Source organism: Erinaceus europaeus, chromosome X, assembly GCF_950295315.1.
Source record: "Erinaceus europaeus chromosome X, mEriEur2.1, whole genome shotgun sequence".
Taxonomy (NCBI): Eukaryota; Metazoa; Chordata; class Mammalia; order Eulipotyphla; family Erinaceidae; genus Erinaceus; species Erinaceus europaeus.
The window spans coordinates 117,897,751-117,922,313 of record NC_080185.1 but is presented as its reverse complement, the minus strand read 5'-3'; the positions used below and the strand labels follow the sequence as shown (position 1 = coordinate 117,922,313).

General features: G+C 39.8%; 1 protein-coding gene across 4 annotated transcripts in view; it reads right to left on the bottom strand.

The window, feature by feature from the left end:
• The window catches only part of SH3KBP1 (SH3 domain containing kinase binding protein 1), a 447,635-nt gene that overhangs the window by 138,219 nt on the left and 284,853 nt on the right, over positions 1 to 24,563 (bottom strand). Inside the window, exon 1 of one of the 4 annotated variants that reach the window (XM_007538865.3) lies at positions 8,588 to 8,734. The exons of the other annotated variants lie outside the window; for them this stretch is intronic. Within the exon in view, the coding sequence (XP_007538927.1) occupies positions 8,588 to 8,602 (15 nt within the window). The 5' untranslated portion in view covers positions 8,603 to 8,734. Of the gene's footprint in view, positions 1 to 8,587; positions 8,735 to 24,563 lie in introns of those variants that run through there. 4 annotated transcript variants of the gene reach the window in all.

Genomic DNA, 24,563 nt, shown 5'->3' with positions numbered 1-24,563 from the left:
TAAGTGGGGATTACAGTAAGCACACTCATCAGTTATGTTCTATTCACTGCTACAAATAGACAACGTAACATACATTACTTAGATGGATTATTTACATATGTGCGCAGCCTCATAACATTTCAATCTCTTAGGAAACAAGAAAGTCAACAATGTTTGCTGTTGTATTCCCATCAACTGAAAAAGTAGGATTCTAAATTAGGAGCAAATACATTTTCTTTACTTTCAACAGTGACTGAAGGTAGAGGTGGTACTGGGGTTGAACATAAAAGAAAACAAATCTAAAATTGGGCCTAAAAAGCATATACTAATTCCCCCAATACAGAAATCTTGTAGTCCTAGACACTATACCAAGAGGACAAACTCGGACTAAAATCTTTTACACTTTACATCATTTCTCTTATTACTGACTGTGCAAATAATCTAGAAAAAAGTACCCCAGAAATTTCAGAAAAAAAAAACTGCTTCTAGCAGAGATAGAAAATGAGAAACCCAACTAAGAAGTCAAAATAAAGAGAACAGACTGAGCAGATGCTACAAAACAAATGGAGCAAGACATATTAAACTCACTGGTGGGTGAAAATGCTTAGCAAGTAAGAAAAGAAAACAGAGACTGTGACAGTAAATCCATCTTCACTACTTCTACATTCCTCATCTTAAAGGAGCAAAACAAAAGTATACTTTCTAAATGATGGAGATCTCAAATATCTGCCTTCAGTTTTCTAAAAGTTCAAGAACAAGTTTAACTGAGGGGATATTCCTGAGTCAAAGGACATCCACAAAATGGCTTAATGATGGTCTTTTGATGAAGAAGTGGCTTTTAAAGCAATTTGGCATATTCTTCATTTGTGAACTGCTCCTTTTATAGCACAGGTTTAGAAAGAGAGAAATCTCTATTAGAGGTATAAGCAGGGATTATTGTATGCATGCTTCCAATTGTTCCTAGAACATTTATGAGAACAAATCATGTGGGATCTGACCTCCAACATTAAGAACCTGAATGACAACAAGGCTTGTCATCTTGTACTTTTCACATGTCCTCTGATGGCACAAAACGTTAAAAAAAAAAAAAAAAAAAACTGGCTGCTGAGTTCACTGAACAATCTGTGATCTAAATGCTTTCACAGTAAGAAAAGACACACACACCATCATGTAGTCAAAGTAAGCTGGAGAGCTTGTGTAATAAATTGCCAGGTTTCATAGAGCATTAAATTTACTCCATCCCACTGAAACTCAGTTGTCCAGAATATTTTACAGTTAGTAAGAGTATCAGGGAGAAAAACAGACAGTCAATTTTAGAGGCACATTTAAATGATCACACAGAAAACTTTAAGACCTTAAGTTTCATGGACCAAAACTATCTGCAAACTTCAGGAGTATGAATATTATGAAATAACCACTAAGTAAAAAATAAGAGACAGTCACAATAAGACACTTAGGGATACTCCAGTTCACCCCACTGAAGAGTGTCACCTGAATCAAATGAATGAGTCAGCAGCAGATCATGTACAAAAGGAAGAATTTTTATTTCCTTTTTCCCAGGGAATTCCAGAGCAGAAGGTAAGGGTAAACAACAACAACAACGACAACAACAACAAAACTAGTCATAGAGTCGGCTTTCCCCACTATGCAAGTGGAATCAAATACTATCATTCAGTACTAACTGTGCAAAAAAGAAATCCCTCTTTTATCTAAAGAACTACTTTGAGTCTACTCTCTGTAAGCCTTTGGGTGGGGCAAAGTGAGAAGCAGGGGCCCTGGTCTGCATTAAACCTTTGAAAGGATGATGTAGGTTCTCTACCCATCCTTTTTTCGGGGGATATGGGAACAGGGGGGCTAAAGCAAGTTGTAATATATTGGAATTGTGCAACCAATGATACAGTTAATGGAGATTCTCCTCAACTCAATCGTACTAAGGTAAGAAGAATGTTCTTTTCTCTTAGTGTTAGATAACACAAGCACTCATAAGATAACTGAAAGGAGCTTCCTCTTCACATAAACTCTTAATATGGAGATAGTAATCAACAAAAGAAAATGGTAAATGTTGATAAGGATGTGGAGAAACTGGAACTTTTGTGTATTGGTGGTGGGAGTGTAAGAGTACAGTCACTACAGAAAACAATGTGACAGTTTAAAACATCAAACAAATAGAATTACCATACAATCCAGCAATACTTTTCCTGGAGACTGAGCCTCAAAGAATCAAAAATAAAGACTCAAACAGTTATCTCAAACAGATATATTCAAATAGGTATGCCACATAGGAGAAACAACCTAAATATCTACTAATGAATGAATGAATAAACAGATTGTGACATAGTTATACAACATAGGATTATTCAGTTTAAGAAGAAAAGAAATTCTCCAACAGGGGCAACAAAAAGGGAAAAGAAAGGAAGGAAGGAAGGAAGGAAGGAAGGAAGGAAGGAAGGAAGGAAGGAAGGAAGGAAAGAAGGAAGGAAGGAAGAATTTTTTTTTTGCTTTAATTTTTTTTCTTTTTTTTACTGGGGAATTAATGTTTTAAATTCAACAGTAACTACAATGGTTTGTACATGCATAACATTCCCCAGTTTCCCATATAACAATACAACCCCCTCTAGGTCCTCTGAATCCTTCTTGGACCTGTATTTTCCCCACCCACCCACCCCAGAGTCTTTTACTTTGGTAAAACTACAATGGTTTGTACATGCATAACATTCCCCAGTTTCCCATATAACAATACAACCCCCTCTAGGTCCTCTAAATCCTTCTTGGACCTGTATTTTCCCCACCCACCCACCCCAGAGTCTTTTACTTTGGTGCGATACGCCAATTCCAGTTCAGGTTTTACTTGTGTTTTCTTTTCTGATCTTGTTTTTCAACTTCTGCCTGAGAGTGAGATAATCCCATATTCATCCTTCTGTTTCTGACTTATTTCACTCAACATGATTTTTTCAAGGTCCATCCAAGATCGGCTGAAAACGGTGAAGTCACCATTTCTTACAGCTGAGTAGTATTCCATTGTGTATATATACCACAACTTGCTCAGCCACTCATCTGTTGTTGGACACCTGAGTTGCTTCCAGGTTTTGGCTATTACAAATTGTGCTGCCAAGAACATATGTGTACACAGATCTTTTTGGATGGATATGTTGGGTAGAAGGAAGAAATTCTGATACCTGCTACATACAACATGGATGAACTGTGAAGACTTGATGCTCAGTGAAATGATTGTCACCAAATGAAAAATTGTTATGATGCAAAGTTATACAAGGAGTCTAGAGTAATAAAATTCACAGAGACAGAATGTACAACAGTTACTGCCAGGGATCGGGGGTGTAGACTATGGGGAGTTAGTGTTTAATGGGTATAGAGTTCAGTCTGAGAATATGAAAATGTTCAGGAGATAGAATGGTGATAGTGACTCACTAACTATGTGAATGTATTTTAAATCAAGAAATTGTATAACTCAAAATGGATAAAATAGTATTATGCTATGCATATTTTACCACAATAAAAGAGTCTACTCTTCTACAAGAGTATATAGGAAGCTTTTATGGGGATTTCCACTGGGAATTAAAGCTGAGTGTGGGATTGAGAAAGTTTTGGTTTTGTTCTGTTAGAATTTTTGACCATACACTTGAGCTGTTTTCATTAAAAACAAAACCAAACAGGACTAAGCCAGCCTTTAACCTGGAAACTTTTAAAAATTCAGCCTAGGGACCAGATTGTAGTGCGTCTAGTTGAACACACACATTACCATGGGCAAGGATCTGAGTTCAAGCCTCTGTACTGGGTGGTAAGTGGTGGTGGTGGGGCTTCATGAGTCTCTCTATGTCTCTACCTCTCCATCTCTCACTCCCTTCTCAATTTCTTTCTGTCCTATCAAATAAAGGAAAGAAAAAAATAAAGAAAAAAATAGCCACCAGGAACAGTGGATTAGTTATGCAGGCACTGAGCCCCTATGATAACCCTGGTGGCAAAATAAAACAAATAACAACAACAACAAAAAACCTACCAAAAACAAAGACCAGACTAAGATTTATCAAGAAGACATGAAAACATTATTTTCAAAGGGACATATACACCCTTATGTCCAAAGCTCCATTATTCACAATAGCCAAAATATGAAAGCAACCTAAATGCCCATCAACAGATGACTAAATAGATGATAAAGAAGTACTAGTTGAATATGGGCCCCCTGATCAAATCGATGGGGTTTATAGCTAACAATATTTATATACTTCTCCCATACTTGGGAGCTACTCTCTTCTCTGATCCATCTGTCTAGTCCTGTTTCCAACTCTGACACCATCTCCCCAGACAATACCTTTAGCCCACCTACATGTTAGCTGTCGGGCTCAGGCAAAAATTAATAAACTCATGGGCTTCTTAGGATATACCTAAAATAGACCTACTAGATTTTTTTCTCTAAAATAGAGACCCCAAATCTCATCTGCTATAGTCTTATCTTTAGATTCCTGACTATTAAAACAATCTTAGCCACCATGTGGCAGATGCTACCATGACGCCAACCTGACTTCACTGGACAGATGACTTTACCAATGTGTCCTAGAGCCCAACCTCTCCAAAGCCCTGCCCCACTAGGGAACGACAGAAACAGGCTGGGAGTATGGATTGACCTGCCAATGCCTGTGTCTATCGAGAAGCAATTACAAAAGTCAGGCCTTCCACCTTCTGTACCCCATAATGATCTTGGGTCCATGCTCCCAGAGGAGATAAAGAACAGGAAAGTTTTCAAGGAAGGGGATAAGAATACAGAACTCTGGTGGTGGGAACTGTGTGGACTTGTACCCCTCTTATCCTATGGCCTTGTATATTTTTATTTTCTAAATAAAATTTAAAAAGAAGTACTAGTTGGTGATTTAAAAAAATGATATTGTGTTCTTGGCACAAAATAGGTGGAATTGAGAATGATTATGCTTAGTGAATTAAGAAAGTGAAAGAACTACTAGATAGTTTCACTCATAGGTGGAATACAGAGAACTGAAACACATGAACTTTCAAAAAGAAAGTAACCAACCTTTCTTTAAGACCTTGAAGAACTATAGGGGTTACTCGTGTGTATGTGGGGGGGGTGGGGGGGTGGAGGCACAGACCTTTGGTGGGGGGAGTGATGTGTAACTACACCCTATTATCCTATAATTGTAAATCATTACTAGATCACTAATTTTTTTCCAGTTAACTATTGCTAAGGTCATGAAGTCTGGTCCCTAGAGGGTCAATTAATGACTTCCAGAGGGGAGGAGACGTCAGGGAGGCTGGTAAGGGGTAGGGCAGGGCCTAAACCAGGACAAAAGGATGTGTCTATTGATCCCTTTTCCTCTTTCCTCTTCCCTCTTCCCTCTCCTCTCCTCTCCTTTTTTCTCTTTTTAACCAGAGCACTGCTCAGCTCTGGGTTATGATAGTGCAGGTGCAGGGGATTGAACCTGGGACTTTGGAGCCTCAGGCATGAGAGTCTCTTTGGATAACCATTATGTTATCTACTCCCACTACTTACTAATTTTCAATCATGCACACAGAAACCTTTATAATGTAACAGTGGGATGACACTTAAATAGTCAAATAAGTTTTGATTAAAATAAAATATTCTTTTTTAAAGAGGCATTTTTTCTTAATTTTTTATAATTAATTATTTATTTATTTTCCCTTTTGTTGCCCTTGTTAACATTGCTGTGGTTATTGATGTTGTTGTTGTTGGAGAGGACAGAGAGAAATGGAGAGAGGAGGGGAAGACAGAGAGTGGGAGAGAAAGACAGACACCTGCAGATCTGCTTCACCTATTGTGAAGCGACTCCCCTGCAAGTGGGGAGATGGGGGCTCAAACCGGGATCCATAAGCTGGTCCTTGAGCTTCGTGCCACGTGTGCTTAACCCGCTGCACCACCACCCGACTCCCAAAATAAAATATTCTAGGGGCCAGGTGGCGGCGCACCTGGCTGTTACATGTTCCAATGCACAAGGACCCAGGTTTGAGCACCTGGTCCCCACCTGCAGAGGGAACGCTTTGCGAGTGGTGAAGCAGAGCTGCATGTGTCTCTCTGTCTCTATCACCCTCTTCTCTCTTGATTTCTGGCTGTCTCTATGTGATAAATAAATAAATAAAGATAATATTTTAAAAAATATAGTATATATAATGTTTTTTAGCTTATAACAAAATTTCATGAATGTTAAATATAAGGATAAATAAAAATCCAGCCTAAGACAGTCAGGAAAATAGCTCAGCTGGGAGAGCATGTACCTGAGGCTCCCAGTTTGAGCCTCTGTGACTGCATGTGCCCAGAGTCATGCTCTGACTTCACTCTCGTATGACTTAAATAAATAGATGAAAAAAATAAAATAAAAACAAACACAAGGAAGTAATTAAAGAAAGTACAATGATGGATACACAAGAATGTTGTTTACAATATTTAAAATATGAAAACAACCTATATAGTTGTCAAGTGGGTATTGATCTGATTAATGGTGGGACAAATTTATTATGGAGGCAGAACCTAAAGATAATTATGCAACTATCTGATAGAAAGGAGGAGGAATAATATTCTATGTTTTAAAAAGCAGGCAGTGTTTCAAGTAGAACCTGAACTGGAATTGGCATATTGCACCAAAGTAAAAGACTCTGGGGTGGGTGGGGGGAGAATACAAGTCCAAGAAGGATGACAGAGAACCTAATGGAGGTTGTATTGTATATGGAAAACTGGGAAATGGTATGCATGTACAAACTGTTTTATTTACTGTCGAATATAAAACATTAATTCCCCAATAAAGAAATAATAAAAAAAGAATTGAAAGCAGCAAAAAAAAAAAAAGCAGGCATGTATTTAATATGATTTCACTATTGTAAGAAGGGTGACACAGCTACTGCATGTACTTCTGGCCTAGGAACAATCTAGAAGGATACATATAATAGAAGGTACTAACTATGGTTGTTACTAAACAATAGGACTAAGGACAAACTACGTATTTCCTCCTATTAGAGCTTTATAATTATAATACTTATTATAAAAAGCTCCTGTAACCACAGAAGTAACAGAACTATCTCCATTTTGAGAAAGGATCAATCAAAAGGTTCAGGGAGCACTCAACAGTGCAACAAGTCAGAATCTTGAAAAGACCACGAGTTTTCTCCTCTGTTCCATCTCCAAGCCTTGGGGAATCCCAGAAGGTCCTGAGATAGAGCCAAAAGCCACCACTGAGACACTGCCTGGTTCAACAGTTTATAATGAATTTGGTTCATTCATTCCCCCAAAGATGAGCCACCTTCTGAATTTTGCATTTAAATATCTAATTTCCATTCCTACTTTATCAGAACTTAAATTAATCACACCCAGCAAGAAAATAATAGTAATAAAGATAACTTCCAAAGAGAAGATATCCTTCAGCTGGAAAAAAAAATTCAAGCCATTGGAAATTGAATATATTTTTATTTAGCCCACCTCTACCGATCCTCACCTCTGTGTGGATACTGTGCCTGCTTTGTTATGGGCCCGACCCAGGTTCAAACCTGGCCCCCACTGTACTAGAGGGAGCTTCAGTGCTGTGGTACCTTTTCTCCTCTCTTTTACTTTCTTTCTATTCAAAAAAGTCAGGCAAAGCAGTGAAGCCCTGGCAACAACAAAAAAAGAAGCTCCCCTACTCTTAATGTGTTAAAGCAATATGTTTCCTTTTGTCATGCTATTTTCCTTTTTAATAATTTTGAAAATATTATAAATTAAAGTCACTAGAACAAAACACAAAGAGACATGTTTTATAGGTCTCATGAACTCCTCCTTAATCCTTTTTTATTTAGACAGGAGACAGGACCATGGAAGACTATGACACACTGTATGCCGTACTTATCCTGTGGTTTATTTAGGGAAATTTATTTTGTGTGTGGAAAATTACAGACTTCTGCTTTTAGGTAGAAAAATATGAACAACTCACAGGGAGAAATGCTGCTACCAACTTTCAGAAAACCAAGTAACTTGGTGTCTTTCTTTTACTCTCTATAGGAGCAAATGAATAGAATGCCCAGTATTACAAAACCAGCCAATTGCCTTTACTTACACAAAGAACCGCTCAACAGCACCTAGAAATTACTACTCATGGCTTCTTCATTCATAAGGGAAACTCCAAATACCCGTGGCCCACAACAGCAAGATTCTTCACAGCTAACTCGCTGTGTGAACATATACTTTCCTTCTACGCTAACTTGAAGAGCAACTGCATTTGTTTACCACACAAACATCTGTAATTGCTAAACATCTCAGTGACTTGGTGTAACAGTTACTGCGTGTGCAAACTGCCCATTTAAATAACTCTGGAGCACGAGCACATGAAAACCCAAGACATGGAGAAATTGGAAACATACGTAAAAATTAATAGCTGAGCTGACTAAAGGAGGAAAGGGGGTGAAAACAGCTAAATAGTTCTAGCGCCAACACTTGACTTTAGAAAATAATCCTCCACTTTTAAGGTTCCTCCTTTACAAGCCCACAGCTCTTACTTTGTGGGGTACTACATCTGGCACCCACTTCACTTTAATCCACCAAGCAGTCCATTACATTAAGGAGATCTATTACATCTCTAAAAAAGCAACAAAGAAGAAATACCTCTTCTCCCATCATGCAGCCAGCCTCCTCTCTTCAGCTTGCAAAGGTCCCAGGACTAGCCTGGAACCCTCCTACTTCCTTCCAGCAACCAAAGACACAGAGCCTGAAGGACCCAGCCTAAGCCTGAGTCATACTTGGGACCAAATGAGCAATGGGGAGAACAAAGCTGACATTTGTTTATGGTTCAGGAAGCCAGGGCCGATTCACAGTTTGGATGGCTTCGAGAGAAGTCCTCCTCCCGTGCCTGCCTGCATAGCTACAGAAATCCAGGCTGCCTCCTGAGACCACAGGTGTGACCAGCCAAACAAGGAACATACTGAATGCCCTGCTGATTTGGCAGGACCCATGACTATGTCTATTTAAAAAAATGTCAGAGGGAAAAGAAAAAGCCCACTATCTCTTAACAAATAACATGATTAGGGAGGGACAGGTATCTAGAACATGGTGTGTATAAAGAAATGTCAATCACTATATTTTAACGAAATAAAATTAGCTGTTCTAAAAAAAATAGTCATTGAAAAAAGAAAAAGAAAAAAATATCTGAAGAAAGATAAACCAGCCATATCTTTACAGGAACACTTCCCCTAGGAAAAATACAGCAGGAGGGCTATCAGCCACGCCACCAGTAGGAGCCTATCAAAATGTTTAACTAGCAATATTGTTTTTTTCTCCACATTTTAAAAACCATTTCAATGAATTTAGAGCCCTATGGTTCAGAGATCAAAACCCTAGAGCCAGAGTGGCCAGGAACAAAATTGAAGCTGTATTACTCCCCAGTTGTGTACTTTTGAACAACTTATTTAACTTCTGTTCACCTCAGTTTCCTTCTCTATATAGTGGGGATCAGACCTATAGGGCTGTTTGGGTGAGTCCATAAGTAAAAGATGTGAAATTCTTATAAAAGTGTCTGGCACACAGTAAGCACTTGATTAGCCACCATTATAAAGTCAGGATGACTTCACAAGCCACAAACCAGGATACATGGTCCTCATATACTTAGATTCTGAGGTACTGTTTCACTTATTAACTACAGTTTTTAGTGTCTAAATGAAGCTAACTTATAAGCTATTTATTCAATATTTATTAAGTACCCACAGTGGGCCCAGTTCTGTAGGGAGCTTTTTTTATTAAGATGCTCTTTCAGTCCTGAAGAAATCTCCAATATGCCTGGGTAAACAAGACAGAGACATGGTTATATATCACACAAGAAAACAAATGTAGACGATGCCACTGGGCCGTAGATGGCAAGTGTGATACAAGTGCTACAGAATTAGCATTTGAAACTTAAAGGACAGATAAGAAATCACTGAATCCGAAGATAATTATGATGGGAGGGAAGAGACAAATTCCTTGTGGAGGAGAGTTCTAAATCATTTACGTAGATACTCCTCTGCTAAGGATGTGAGTTTAACACAACATTCCTATAAGGTGCACACCAGACTCCTTTCCAAAGAGTTGAATGCATAATAGAAAGGGGGAGATAGAGTGACTAGATGGTGGAAAAATCAGCAGGGATGAGTCACACTGAGAGCATGTACCCTTGCTATGCTCTCAGAGGACATTGCATGTAGGGTATATGGGAACTGCATCATCTTCACTACTTTTCTTTTTTTATTATTATTTATTTTCCCTTTTGTTGCCCTTGTTGTTTTGTTGTTGTAGTTATTGTTGTTGTTGTTGGATATGACAGAGAGAAATCGAGAGAGGAGAGGAAGACAGAGAGGGGGAGAGAAAGACAGACACCTGCAGACCTGCTTTACCGCCTGTGAAGGGACTTTCCCTGCAGGTGGGGAGCCGGGGGCTTGAACCGGGATCCTTACGCCAGTTCTTGTGCTTTGAGCCACCTGCGCTTAACCTGCTGCGCTACTGCCCGACTCCCTACTTTTCTATAAGTCTAAAACTATTATAAACAAGGAGATTTATTATACTTTGGTGAGAATGCAATCTAGTGCAACCTCTATGGAAAACAGCTTGGGGAATACTTAATACACAGAAATACCCTATTATCCAGAAGTACCATCCCTAGGCATACACTTAAATGACATGGAAGCACAAATCTGAAAGGATATATCCACTCCCTCATCCACACTGCATCATCTGCAACAGCTAAAGTATAAAAACGATCTAAATGCCCCCAAATAGACAACTGACTAAAAAGAGCTGTAGAAGTTATAGAAGTACAATGGAACAGTACCCTGATTTAAAAGGATGAGACTGTAACATTTGGAACAAAATTTAGGTGATTATGCTGAATGAAGTAAGTAAGGAGGCGAAGAACAGCTACCAGATGGTTTCATTCACGTGTGGAATATAAATGGCTAAAACAAAAGCGCTTAGGGGGAGGAGCTGACAAGATAGTCTCTTGTATAATATGAGAATTAAGATGGTTATGGGGGCAGGGAGTATATATAGGACCTTGGCAGAGGGTGTGGTCAGTTACACACAGCATGTGTGGGCATGAAAATACACCTGAAATCTAATTTGTAACAGTGTTAAATTACAAATAAAGTGAATAAATACGTTGATTTTAAAATTGTGAAGATAAGCCTGCCGAATGGATATGTGTATGTATATATATATATATATATATATATATATATATATATATATATGGATGTATAATTTGAAGACAAACATCATTATGCTTATTCATATATATATAAATATATTTAACCAAGTACTCCCAACTTACTAGTCATAAAGATTTATTTTATGAGTGAGAGAAGAAGAGCTCAAAGCTCTGTTCTGTCAGATGTAGTACTAGGATCAAACCTGGGACTTCAGGTATGTAAGTCCTGTGTTCTACTCACTGAGGCACCTCCCTGGCTGCCCAACTTAATTTTTAAAAATTATCTCTGTATCCTTAGTCTATCTATAAACAAAGAGTGTCAAATGCTGCTGACTCCTGGATTTTTGCTTTCCATAATACACAAGAGTTTTCTTTGAAAGGAAACTTGGCTCTTGTGTGATTTTTGCTGCCAACCCAGGCAGGCTTTGGCGGCCCAATTCAAAGAATGTGTGCATGAGGTGGGCCCATATGCCCCTTTCCAAGAGCTACTAGAAGTTCCTGGTGCCTGGCCAATTAGTCATCAACCACGGAGCCCCAGGCCTGGCAACTCTCCCAGCTATTTTCCACGCCCATCTCCAGTCCACATCGCCCACAACCTCCCCAGTTATCTCTCGAAAGTGTGAATCTGGATGCTTCCACCGACTTGCCAGGCCACCCAGAAGTGTGGGCTGGCAGACTCTGGGGGAAGAGGGTCCAACTCCCCTCCCATGCCCTACTTCCACCACCACCACCACCACCACCACCACCACCACCACCACCACCACCACCACACCTTCCCGCACTCCAGCCAAACTCACTACTTTTCCTAAAGTATACTCCTTCATCCACGTACACACTGCTAGTAACACAAATTCCCATTTATCTTTTGATACTTCTGCTCAAATACTACTTTCTTTGAAAGAGCTGACATTCCACCCTATCCTTCTGAACCTCTAGAAAAGTTGTTAGCTCCTTCCCCTCTATTCTCTCTGATGCTTTGGAATTATCTCCCCAGTCATTTTTTCCTAACTCATAATCACTTTTAGCTACATCCCCTCCCCTCTCATACACGAACATGAACAATTAGAAGCACTAAACAAGAGGCCTGTATGTGATAGGTGAACCAAGGTATGATGTGTGGGGGAGGTATTAGCTCTATGCCAAATGACTACACCAGACCCAACCAACCCAAGATAAAGAAGCTTCCAGGTGCATAATATGCATGTGTTGTGCTAATACAGCATCCAGAAATGCCACTTAGGTGATCCCTTTCCAAACGAATTACCATCTTTAGCTCATTTATCTAAAAATTTCAGAGCTGCCACCAGTGATCCATAAAAAGGCATTCAATAAAGCTTCAGTCAATGAGTGGGTCAACTAGTAAGCAAAAGGAAGCATGAGACTGTAGGCAGATCACAAGCAGGACCCAAACAGAGTGAGAGCTCCTTTTTTTTAAAAAAATTATTTTATTATTACTTTTAAATATTCCCTTTTCTTGCCCTTGTTTTTTTTTATTGTTGTAGTTGTTGGATAGGACAGAGAGAAATGAAGAGAGGAGGGGAAGACAGAGAAGAGGAGAGAAAGATAGACAGACACCTGCAGACCTGCTTCACCACTTGTGAAGCGACTCCCCTGCAGGTGGGGAGCCCGGGCTTGAAGCGGGATCCTTATGCCAGTCCTTGCGCTTTGCGCCACCTGCGCTTAACCCACTGCGCTGCTGCCGGACTCCCGAGAACTCCTTTTTAATTTTCAATGGATTTGGACAAAGCATTGTATTCGCTCATCTGGTGTACAAAGCTTGAGGGCCAACTATAGTTAAGTTGTCCTGTCCTGTTCTGTCATTCATTCATTCTTTCTTTATCTCCTTTTTCCAGTAAGGTTACTTCTGGGGCTCAGTGCCTGCATGAAAACTCCATCATTTTTATTGGGTTGTTGGGAAAAAAAAAAAACCCACATTTTTGCATAGAAAAATATATCATGACCTTCCCAACAACCCAATATTTATTTTATCTACTTTTATAGAGGTGAGATGCAGAGACAGAAAGAGAGAGGGAGAGAAAGACAGAGAGAAGGAAACATAACTGTAATACTGCTCCACTCTTTGTGAAGCTTATTCTCTGCATTTGGAGACTGGGGGCTTGAACCTAGATCCTCATGCATGGTAATGTGTGCACTCTACCATGTGATGCCAGATGAGCCTCTCAAGCAGTCATTTTCAAGTAATTAATAAATGCTGATGAGTAGCACAGATAAGGTTCCAAATCAAAGCACTTCCTTAATACTATCATTTAAATAAACTAGGTAATGCCAAACAAATAACTACCATAGATGCAAAATCCTGCTTCTCTGGGTTTAAAGTTTCCACGATAAAACGTTGAAGAAGTGACACTTGAAGCTGCTTTGCTATTTATTTATACACCGCCAGGGTCATTGATGGGGCTTGGTACCTGCACAACTCTACTGTTTCTAATGGCTAAGTTTTTCCTTTTTCTTTGTTTTGATAGAGGGCAAAAGAGAGAAAGGGAGAGGGAAGGGGGACAGTGAGAAATCTGTTGTACTGTTCCACTACTAATGAGGCTTGCTCCTCACAAGTAATGGAGCTTGTGATAGAGCTTTAACCTGCAGCATCTCACATGGTAGTGTGTATTCTCCCACTACCTGGCCCCTGCTCTGACACCTAAAGGCACTCCTTCTGTAATAACCAGAAATATTACAATAACTCCTAACCACTAATCAAAGATTATTATTTGCCAGGCATTCTTCAACTACTTTAACCACTTTTAAAACGGTTTCTTTCCCTCCCTCCCTCCCTCCCTTCCTTCCTTCCTTCCTTCCTTCCTTCCTTCCTTCCTTCCTTCAAGTATTTTATTTATTTGATAGAAACAGAGAAATCAAGAAGGGAAAGAAAAAGAGCCACCTGTAGCACTGCTTCACTACTCATGAATCTTCCCCCTGCAAGTGAGACAGGAGGCTTGAAACTGGACCATTGTGCATTGTAACAAGTGCACTCAACCAAGTACACCACCATCCAACCCCTCCATCCATTTTTCATGTTATTCAACCATCATATGGGACATATCCTTTTGTATTTATTTATTTGTTTGTTTATATTGCCACCAGAATAATTACTGGGGCTCGGTGCCTACATGACAAGTCCACTGCTATTAGTGAGATTTTTTTTAAAGAGAGAGACAGGGAAAAATTGAGAGGGAAGGAAAGAAAGAGAGAGAGAGAGACTGACTCCTGCACTATTACTTTACCCTTCATGAAACTTGCACATAATATGCACACTCTACCCAGTGTACCACTGCCCAGAAGAATAGATTCTTCTGCTATTTTAATTTTAAAGATGAGGAACTGAAAACACCAAATGCCTACATAGTTTTTCTAAAGGAGAGGAAGAGCTGGGATCTGAACCAACACAGTCTAGCCGGGACCAGCAGGTGGCTCACCTGCTATAGCAGACATATATATCAGTCTAGCCTGCAGATTAATAATCATAACACTGAGCCTTCTCAAAATATGATTCTTGACGATGATCTAGGTGTGGTTAACTTTTTATTAGAATATACACTATAACGAGTGTCTTAGACAGAACATATATATATATATATACATACACACACACATACATATATCCCATATGAAAACTAGTATGTGGCACCTGACATATCAAAGAGTTACTTTAACAATATTTCTGGTTCCCTTTCCCTACCAACTGCTCCTCTTTACTTTTCCCAGACAAGGAAACTTAACAGACATACTCTGAGGAAAAGATAACAAGTAAACTCAACTCTGAAACAATTTACTCACCCCAGAAAACCAGTGGGGTCTTAATAACATATGCTCAAAAGCCATGGATTTTCCAACTGCTTGAGAAATGTCACATAATCTTATCTTTCTTCTGGGGGAAAGCTTGGATTGCCCTTTTTTTCCTTGTAATTAGGGAAATTATTATTTACAAGATAGTTGTTATCACATAGGCAGAAGTTCCCATCCTACCATAATAGGGATCTGCACACTACTCCCACCACCAACTTCAGTCTTCCTCCACCATCGTGGTGCCCCCACATACACTCAATAATCTTCTTGGTCAACTAAAATGAAGGGCCTCCAATACTGTAGGTCTCCGAGAGTCCCATAGTTTTAATCCAGTTGTGTTTCTTTTTTTTTTAATTTCTTTATTGGGGAATTAATGTTTTACATTCTATAGTATATACAATAGTTTGTACATGCATAACATTTCTCAGTTCCAGTTGTGTTTTATTAGTCAGACTATCTCACTGACTCCTGAAGATCCCCAGAACTTACTGGTTTTCAACAGATTAGTGCCACAAATCTAGCTCTTTTTTTTTAGAAATATATATGTATATATATTTTAGATTTTATTTATTTATGAGAAAGATGGGAGGAGAGAGAAAGAACCAGACATCACTCTGGCACATGTGCTGCCAGGGATCGAATTCGGGACCTCATGCATGAGAGTTCAAAGCTTTACTACTGCACCACCTTCCAGACCACCACAAATCTAGTTTTCTAGGAGCAAAGATCATCATGTTGGTGTTTACATATCTTAATTTCATTTAAGTGTACAGCTTGATGAACTGTGACCAGGGTGGAAAAACCGACAGCTTGTGATATGTATGAAAATAGGAAGATGTCCCGTTGCAATTTGAGTGATTAGAAAATGGATTCACAGCTTAGTTATATACGATTTCAATTCTAATACTCTGTAACAAGCAAAAGCTACAATGTTATTATAAATGGTATTAATTTGGGTGATTGTGATTGTATAAATGAGATTCAAATTATCTTTTTTTTTTAAGAGAGAAAATCACAATGCCTGGCTGGGGAATACAGTAGGAAATGTAGGATGAAAACAAAGGTTTTAAGAGAGATATCTGGGCCTAGGAGATAGCAGAATGGTTATGCAAAAGGCTTTCTTACCTGAAGCTCCAGGATGCCAGGCTCAATCCTCTGCACCACCATAAGCCAGAGCTGAGCAGTGCTCTAGTCTTCATATAAATACATATCATAAAAATAAAAATATTTTTAAAAGAGAGAGATCAGAAGTCACTAATGGAAATCAGCTTAGACAGGAAGACCACAGGAACAAAGTTTCTTGAAGGACTTCTTTGTAAGGAATGCAGTGCATAAACAGCAAGTTTGGCAAACCATAAGGTTTCAAAATATCTTTTCTAGTCTGGCTGTTAAATGAACGCTGGCCCAAAACAACTGCCTTTTCCCCAATAACTGAGGTGGCCAAGACTGGTGGTACTCAGATACCATATTCATGGAATGGGATGGCACCAAAAGCTGAGTTATGCCAGATTAGGTCCTAGGCCTCACCCGAGTATCGTCATTTTCCCATATATGTGTAACACCTGACACTCAGTTCCCTAAGTGTCCATCCAGGGATGATCATCTGAAAGACTCTTGGGAAGAGAAGGACCGGGACCAGACTGGGTCACAGGGAAGTATCCTGATAGGCAAAGTCCCTCTCAGATCCACAGGTGGGGGACAAAGAAGGGACCAGTCATATTCAGGAGAACAAGATCCTGTATGGGCTTCCTTCTTGTGTAGAGACTTTCAAACTGATCTCTAAGCTGATGATCCCAAGGCCTACAGCTCTCTCTGTGGATCATCATCACATTTACCCATTGAACTATCTGTTGAATGTCTTCACTTGATGGTCCTATGAACAACTTAAAATCCAGCTAGTATGAGACTAAACACATGACCTTCTTCCCAGACTACCTTTCTCCTCCAGTGACCTCATTTTAGGAAGAATTTCATCAGCTACCCAATCATCCAAAATAACACTTCTAGTTCTCCCTTTTTTTTTTTATTCCCCCATGCTATTGAATACTAAACCTACTCATTCTACCTTCAAAATATTTTCTGAAACTATGACAGTAGTTAAAAAAAAAAAACACTGCTAGAAATAAAGCTACTTTTCTTATCTAGATATTTTTTCCCATGGAAAGGGAAGTCTGAAGGGATAATGTTTGGCCTGTGGAAACAACCACTCTGCAGCTTTACTCATTCTCTCTCTTTACTCATTATCTGACAGATGAACCCAGGAGAAATAAACTGGACACAGTCATTTTAGCTCTTCTCTTTTCTCTGCTTAGAAGCTGACTACTCCATGGCCCCCCAAGGGAAAGCCCTTCTATCTCATATGTGTCACCCTAGTCCAGTGTTGCTGAGACTGGGGGGGGGGGGTTGTTGGGGGTCTGTTGAATTCTGGGAGCAGCTCAAAGGCCCATTTGGCTCTCATGATGGCCTGTACCACCCCATTAGGCTCCATAAATAACAACACTGCAATAGTATATAGACATAGTAAAATGTAAAAATCATACAAGTATAGCTTGAAAAGTTTTCACAAAGTGAAATAAGACCTACATAAATAGATAGTACGCTCATGATTTGGAAAGGTCTCAGTTCTCCCCTAAGGTATGATGAAATTCCAGTCAGAATCCCAAAAGGCCATTCTTTGAAAGAGGGTAGACTGACAAACTGATTCTAAAATATATATATGAAACTGCAAGGAGCCAAGAACAGCCCGGGCAAACTTAAAGAAGAAAGATCAGAGACTTGCGCTGTGAGACAGTGAAACTCATGACAAAGCTTTAGCCATTAAGGCTGTACAAAATTGGCACGGGGAAAATAAACCAACAGAGCAGACCACACATACAGAGACACATAAATTATGACAAAGGTGATTTGGCTGTACAAAGCAGAAAGGACGTTTTTGGTAAGCAATGCTGAGTCAACCAGATATCCATACTGGAAAAATGAGCAAAAAGAATTTTGTTCTCCATACCCTGACTCAGCTTCATTTTTAGGTTTGGAACCTAGGTCAAGTGAGTCCATTTATCAGGAAAGCTGGTGTTAATCCCTTCCTGACTTTCAGTTGCTGAGTTCTCCACCTTTCTCTAAACTACCTACTTGAGCATATCATCCTCTTGCTTAAAACAGCTCCCCATCACTCTGATTATCAAATCCAAACTCCCTAACAAATCTCTCCAGGAATCTTTATGCCTCCTTCTCCATATTCATCTCTGCAAATTTTCTGTTGGTGCCTTGGCACACATGCTACACTACTTTTCCTTCTGTGGCATCTGAACATGCGGTCCCCTCACTTTGATAATGTTCTTTTACTTGGTGCGTGCTTCAAGGTTCTCAGCCTATACACCACCTCCTCCAGGAAGTGGTACACATGTACATGAACATGCACTCTTTATTTTCTTAAATTTTATTGGAGGGTTATGGGTTTACAATATAGTCTTTAATACTCCCCTTGATTGGTGTCTAGGAGACACAACATGATTCCACTGTCCCTTCATCCTGTCCCTTTCTCTGTTTCCCCAGAGTCCTTTGCTTTGGTGCAGTACGCCATATCCAGTCCAAGTTTCACCTTCTGTGAAACTTACTACCTCCTTTATTTTTTATTTACTTACCTCCTCCCTTACTACCCTTTATTCTTAAGTTCCACCTATAGGGGAGATCATTTGGTATTAGTCTTTCTCTTTCTGGCTTGTCTCATGCTACAGGATATCTTGGGAGTTCTGACCATGATACTGCAAAGGAGATGTCCTCATCAGTTTTTAATAGCTACATAGCATTCTATTGTGTATAAGTACCACAACTTCCTTAGCCATTCATCTGTTGTTGGACATCTGCTTCCAAAGACAGGCACTCTTTAATCTCCCTGATGACCCAACACTTCCTGCCATACCAAAAGGTCCTATGGCACAGAACTGGCTGCCCACCCCAGTGACAGTTGTCCCCTCACTGTATTAGAATCATTGATCTCCTGCATGTCCTTGAGGGCAGGGACATGGTTCTGTTTCCCACTAGATCCCCTAGTGCCAACACACAGGGAAACACTCAGAAAATGCCAGCTGAATCTCTATATAACACTAAATTTTCTTTGAACTACTTTTCTATTTGTTATCTCAAGGAAATTAATAAAATATGGTAAAATACTTACAATTCTGGGGCCGGGTGGCAGCACACTGGGTTAAGTGTACATGGTGTAAAGCGTAAGGACCAGCCAGCATAAGGATCCCAGTTCGAGCTCCCATCTCCCCACCTGCAGGGGGGTTGCTTCACAGGCAGTGAAGCAGGTCTGCAGGTGTCTGTCTTTCTCTACCCCTCTCTGTCTTCCCCTCCTCTCTCCATTTCTCTCTTCCTATCCAACAATAATAACAACAACTATAAGAACAATAACAACAAAATGGAAAAAATGGCCTCCAGCAGCAGTGGATTTGTAGTATAGGCACTGAGCCCCAGCGATAACCCTGGAGGCAAAAAACAAACAAACAAACAAACCAAAACAAACTCCTGCAATTTTGAGGTCAGTTTCTTTTAGTTGAGGATTAGATCACGTCTTCTGTACAAAACACCATCTTGTACCAGGGGGTTTCTCACAGAGTCGAGCACAAGACTTGCATGTGGGAGGCCCTGGGTTCAATCCCCTGCACTGCACATGCCAGAGTGGAATGGTTCTCTGGTCGGTCTCTCTCTTTCTCTCCAAATCTTTAAAAAATAAAACTTATCTGGGCCAGTGGTGACACACACCCAGTAGAGCACATGTGAATATGTGTGAGGCCCTGGGTAGGGAAACTTCAGGTGTGGTACAGCAGTGCTACACATATCCCCCCTTTCTGTAGCTCTCATCTTCTCTGTCTCTGTGTTTCTCACCCTCTATCAAAAGCAGGGGAGGGGAAGGCCACTGGGAGCAGTGGAGTCATGTAGGCACTGGCCCTCAGTGATAATCTTGGTGACAATAAATAAATAAAAAAAAACATATCAACTTATTTAATATCCTTACAACTCTGCAAAAGAAATGCTCCTTTTTCTCCCTCTCCCCTCCACCTTTCTTATTTGTCATTGGGGTTATGGCTGGGACTCTGGGCCTATAAGACTTTACTGTTTCCCAGTAGCCATTTTTTTTTTCATAGAAGGTGACTGAGACAGAGTGATAAGGAGAGACACTTGCAGCACTGCTCCACTGCTCGTGAAGCTTCCCTCTGCAGGGGGTACTGTAGGCATCAGCCTGGGTCCTTATGCTTGGTATACTGGGTGAATGGCCACCCAGCCTCCCATTTTCTCTGTTTAACAGATGATCAGACTAGGTGTTAAAGAACTTGAGTAACATAGTTTGGGGCACAGGAAGTTCCCTCGCCCCTCTAGGATCTTCTGAGGTTGTACAAATAAACAAATCAACACTAGAAAGAGTAGAAGAAAAAGCCACAGTCTCGCAGCATGCATACAGATTCTTTACATGTCTTTAAATTCTAAAATAAAATGGGCTAAACCAGGAGTTTAGAGCCTGTGTTAAGAAGGGACCTTAGGGATTCATGAGAGAGGAAGGGGACTTCACATAACAGGATGACTTCATCCTGTTTCTGAGAGTAAAGATGAGTTTCTCAGAGAGGCCACACTCACTGACAACCTTCAGCTAGATGATACCCCTCAAACCTGCATATTTAAAAGTCATTAAAAAGGGAGCTGTGGTCATGTTTTTGAACAGGGTATAACAAAGGGTAAAGGTTTTGATCACTTTCTACATTAAGAAGACAAAAGGATCAAGGGAGAACCAAGAACATCCAGGAACTTGATTCTCCTCATCTTAGAATCACCTGCATTTATTAAGCAAAGGTAACAGTTTCTCCCAAGATCCAGAGGGCCTCAACTGACCTGTTTCACATACCAAAATGACATGTATTGGAACAGGCCAGTTCCAGACATACTGAGGTCTCTCTGATCCTTCTGGAGAGACTGATTCCACAAAGAACAAGTACAAAAAAGTAAGTGTGGAGGTAAGGGTCAAACCCGAATCATTTGTCTGTATTACCTACAATGCTAACACCACCAGGAATTCCCTCTATAAATTAGACTAACACAAACAAACAAACCCCAATCCTATCCCATAATAAGCAAAAGCTATCATAATTCAAATGTTTAAAAGAAATTTCATGCTCTTTTTCTCCAATAAAAAGGGTTGTAAAGAATATTAGTTGAAATGCATTGCACTCAAAATTTCAAAGTATATTCATCTATATGACATACTTTCAAAGCCCTATGAGGTAGGGTGTGTATTGCTCCCAGGCGAGAGTCCAACATCACTTGGGAGCATCACAGTGTGGGCACTGAGGGAAGTTCTGGGGACAGTGGAGTAGAGTGGCGCTAGAAAGGGTGGCGAGAGATGGAAGTTTTTAAAAGAATGAAAAGGAAAGTCAGTCAGGGAACAGTGGGGTCAAGCATGTTTGAGGCCCTAGCACCATAAAATAAATTAATAATAAAATAAATAAATAGTGGAAATCCTCTCACTTAAGAAAGGTATTGAGAGTATTCTCTTGGCTGGTAAAGCTTAGGACTTGGATGCTTGAGATTTCTGGTTGAATCCCTAGCACTGCATGTGCTGCCATCCTGATTTCTCTTTCTATCTCATGTGAAATTAAGAAAATAAATAGTAAGAGAAACCATTCTCATTTCACAGTTGGCCCGATCAAGGCTAAATGGCTTTGTCAAGGTCAGTCAGTGAAGACAATTATACTATGTCCTTTTAAACTTATGATATTTAACTTGGTTCGTTTTTAGCCATGCTGTTTTTTATTTTTGTTTTTTCTGCCTCTGGGCTTAGGTTAAGTGGTAATTTTTCCTATAAGGTCCTTTTTTTCTTTAGCCTTTTATCAAGGAAGATCTCCAACATTTGCAAAAACAGAATCCCCCCTGTATGCATGATCTAGTTTCAACAGTCATCAACCCATGATAATCTTATTTCCTCTGGTGCCCTATCCACTCTTCCATCTTTCAAATCAGTAGGAACAAAACCTCAGACATTAAATCATTTCATCTGTAAATGTCTCAGCTAAATGGAACATTAAACAAAGCATTCAAAGGCATATCTAATTGGTGAGCTCTTCTACACTGCTGGTAAAAATGCAAATTAGCCCAACTCCTGTGGAAAACAGTCTAGACTTCTCAGAACTCTAGAAATGAGCCTGCCCTATGACCTAGCAATTCCTCTCCTGGAACTGTATCCAAAGGAAGCAGACACACCCATCCAGAGAGATCTATTACAACTATGTTCATTACAATACAATTTGTAATAGCCTAAACTTGGAAGCAACCTAGGTGCTCAAAAACAGATGCCTGGCTAAGAAAGCTGTGATGTATACATACACAATGGAATAATATTCAGCTGTTAAAATGATGAAGTCATTTTCTTTGCCTCATCTTGGATGGAGCTTGAAAGAAGAATCTTGTTAAGTGAGATAAATCAAAATGAGAAGGACAAATAAAGGATGATCTCACTCACAGGTGAAACTTTTCCCCTCAACATTATTTATTTAATATTAATAGACTATAAGATTACAGTGTATAGTTCCACAGTACACCCATCACCAAAGTTCTGTATCCCTACCCTCCCACCTCCCAAAGATAACCACCAGAGTTCTTACAATTTGATTGCTTCTGTCTTTTTTTTTGGCAAGTTCATGTGAATCAGATCTCTCTAGATTTCACATGAGTGAAACCATCATAGGTGGAACTTAAGAAAGAAGGAAAGAAAGGAAAAACTCAAAGTAGAGCCTGGATTGAATTTGGTGTATTACAACAAAGTAAAAGACTCTGGGGAAGAGAAAGAGCTGGGATGTAGGATTGGCTTTGAGGTCCTGATGCATGGTGGTGGAAAAGGACCTAAGCTGGGCATGAGAGCATTTTTCAGACACCTATCACAGGGAGATAAGAAAGTGTGCACGTGATCTCGGAGGTGGCATAGAGGATTAAGTGCTAGACTCTCAAGTATGAGGTCCCAACTTTGATCCCCAGCAGCACATACATATCAAAGTGATGTCTAGTTCTCTTTGTCTCACTCCGCCTATCTCTCTCATTAGTAAATAAAGTATTTTAAAAAGAAATTATATATGTGTCAACAATTGTACTGTAATCTATTAGCCCCTTTCTAATAAAGAAAAGAAAGATTCATGAGCAGGACCTTTTTTCCTTATGGCTCAATAAATGAAGCAAGAACATCTGTGCTAACAATTCTCTTATCCCTTATTGGGGAAGGCAACATGCAATACCTTTCGTGGCATATAAACTAATCACCAACACTCACTCACTCTGCATCGGGTGATCTGGATTGAAGTGTAGGTGAAATACGTATAATATTTCCTACTGTCTCCACATACTATGATTGCCAGGCTCCTTTTTCCTTCCTCCAAATCATAAAACCAGCCACGTCAGAAAGACAAGTGCCCTGGCCTGGATGGAAGAACTCCTTGGGCCTCACCTAACAAATGCAGTCACATGAGATCCAATGTGTGTGTCTGCAAAATCCAAATAGCTAATTCAAGTCTCAAAGGAAACTTTCTTCCTTCCTTCAACATAAATCCTGGATATAAAACCATCCCCAAAGTTATGAGAACCAGGTTTTACTCTAGTAAAATATTATCACACTCATCAGTCAGGACGAGCAATAACATAATGGATCCATTAATCTATGTGACTATCCATGGCACCAACAACAGGGGTGGAGAGACTTCTGAATTCTCTGAGATGCTGTAAAAACTGCAGTGAGCAGAGCAGATGAGGAAGCTTACATTTCCCCTAGAGACGTCACAGGAGCTGCCAACACAAGTTTTCATTCTGCAGACATCCTGTCTGCAAATCAAGACACACAAATCTATTAACTATGACTCTGATGAAGTTAACATATCACAAGGACTAGCCAATAACCTCTGCTTCACAGGAATGCAGAAAAATCACAATCACTGCAAGTTCAACTATGTGTTATGTCAACCCATCTAGTCCTCTCACTTTACAGATACCTATAATCTCTAATGTGCTATATAAATACAGTTCTACTAAATGGTTTGTTTATTTAATGAGAGAGACCAGAGCACCACTATGGGTCTCACACAAGTAACTCCTGCTCTTTACCCTGTTGAGCCACCTCTTAGCCACAGTACAGTGTAACAGTTTTAATTCAAAGAATGCCAAGCAGTGACACACCTTGTAGAGTGTACATATTACCATGCACACGGTCTTGGGTTCAAGCCCAAGTTTTACGAGCAGTGAAGCGGTGTTGCAGGCCTCTCTCTGTTTCTCTCTCTCCTCTTTCCATCTCAATTTCTCTGCCTCGATAAAAGAAAAAAATCCCTGCCACACATTGTTATAAGCACAAAACATACATCAGTGGAAAAAAGTCATTGATAAACAGAATTTTTAAAAAGTCACTGTAATGCTAAAAGAAAGTACATGTTATGGAGAACAAAAAGTTCTGTAGACAGGATGAGCCAAGGGCAACTTCACTGAAAAGGTGAGTTGTAGAACTTGTAAGCATGAGGGTTAAGGTTCAGTTCCTAGCACCACATATGCCAGAGTGAAGCTCTGGTTCTCTCTCATAAATAA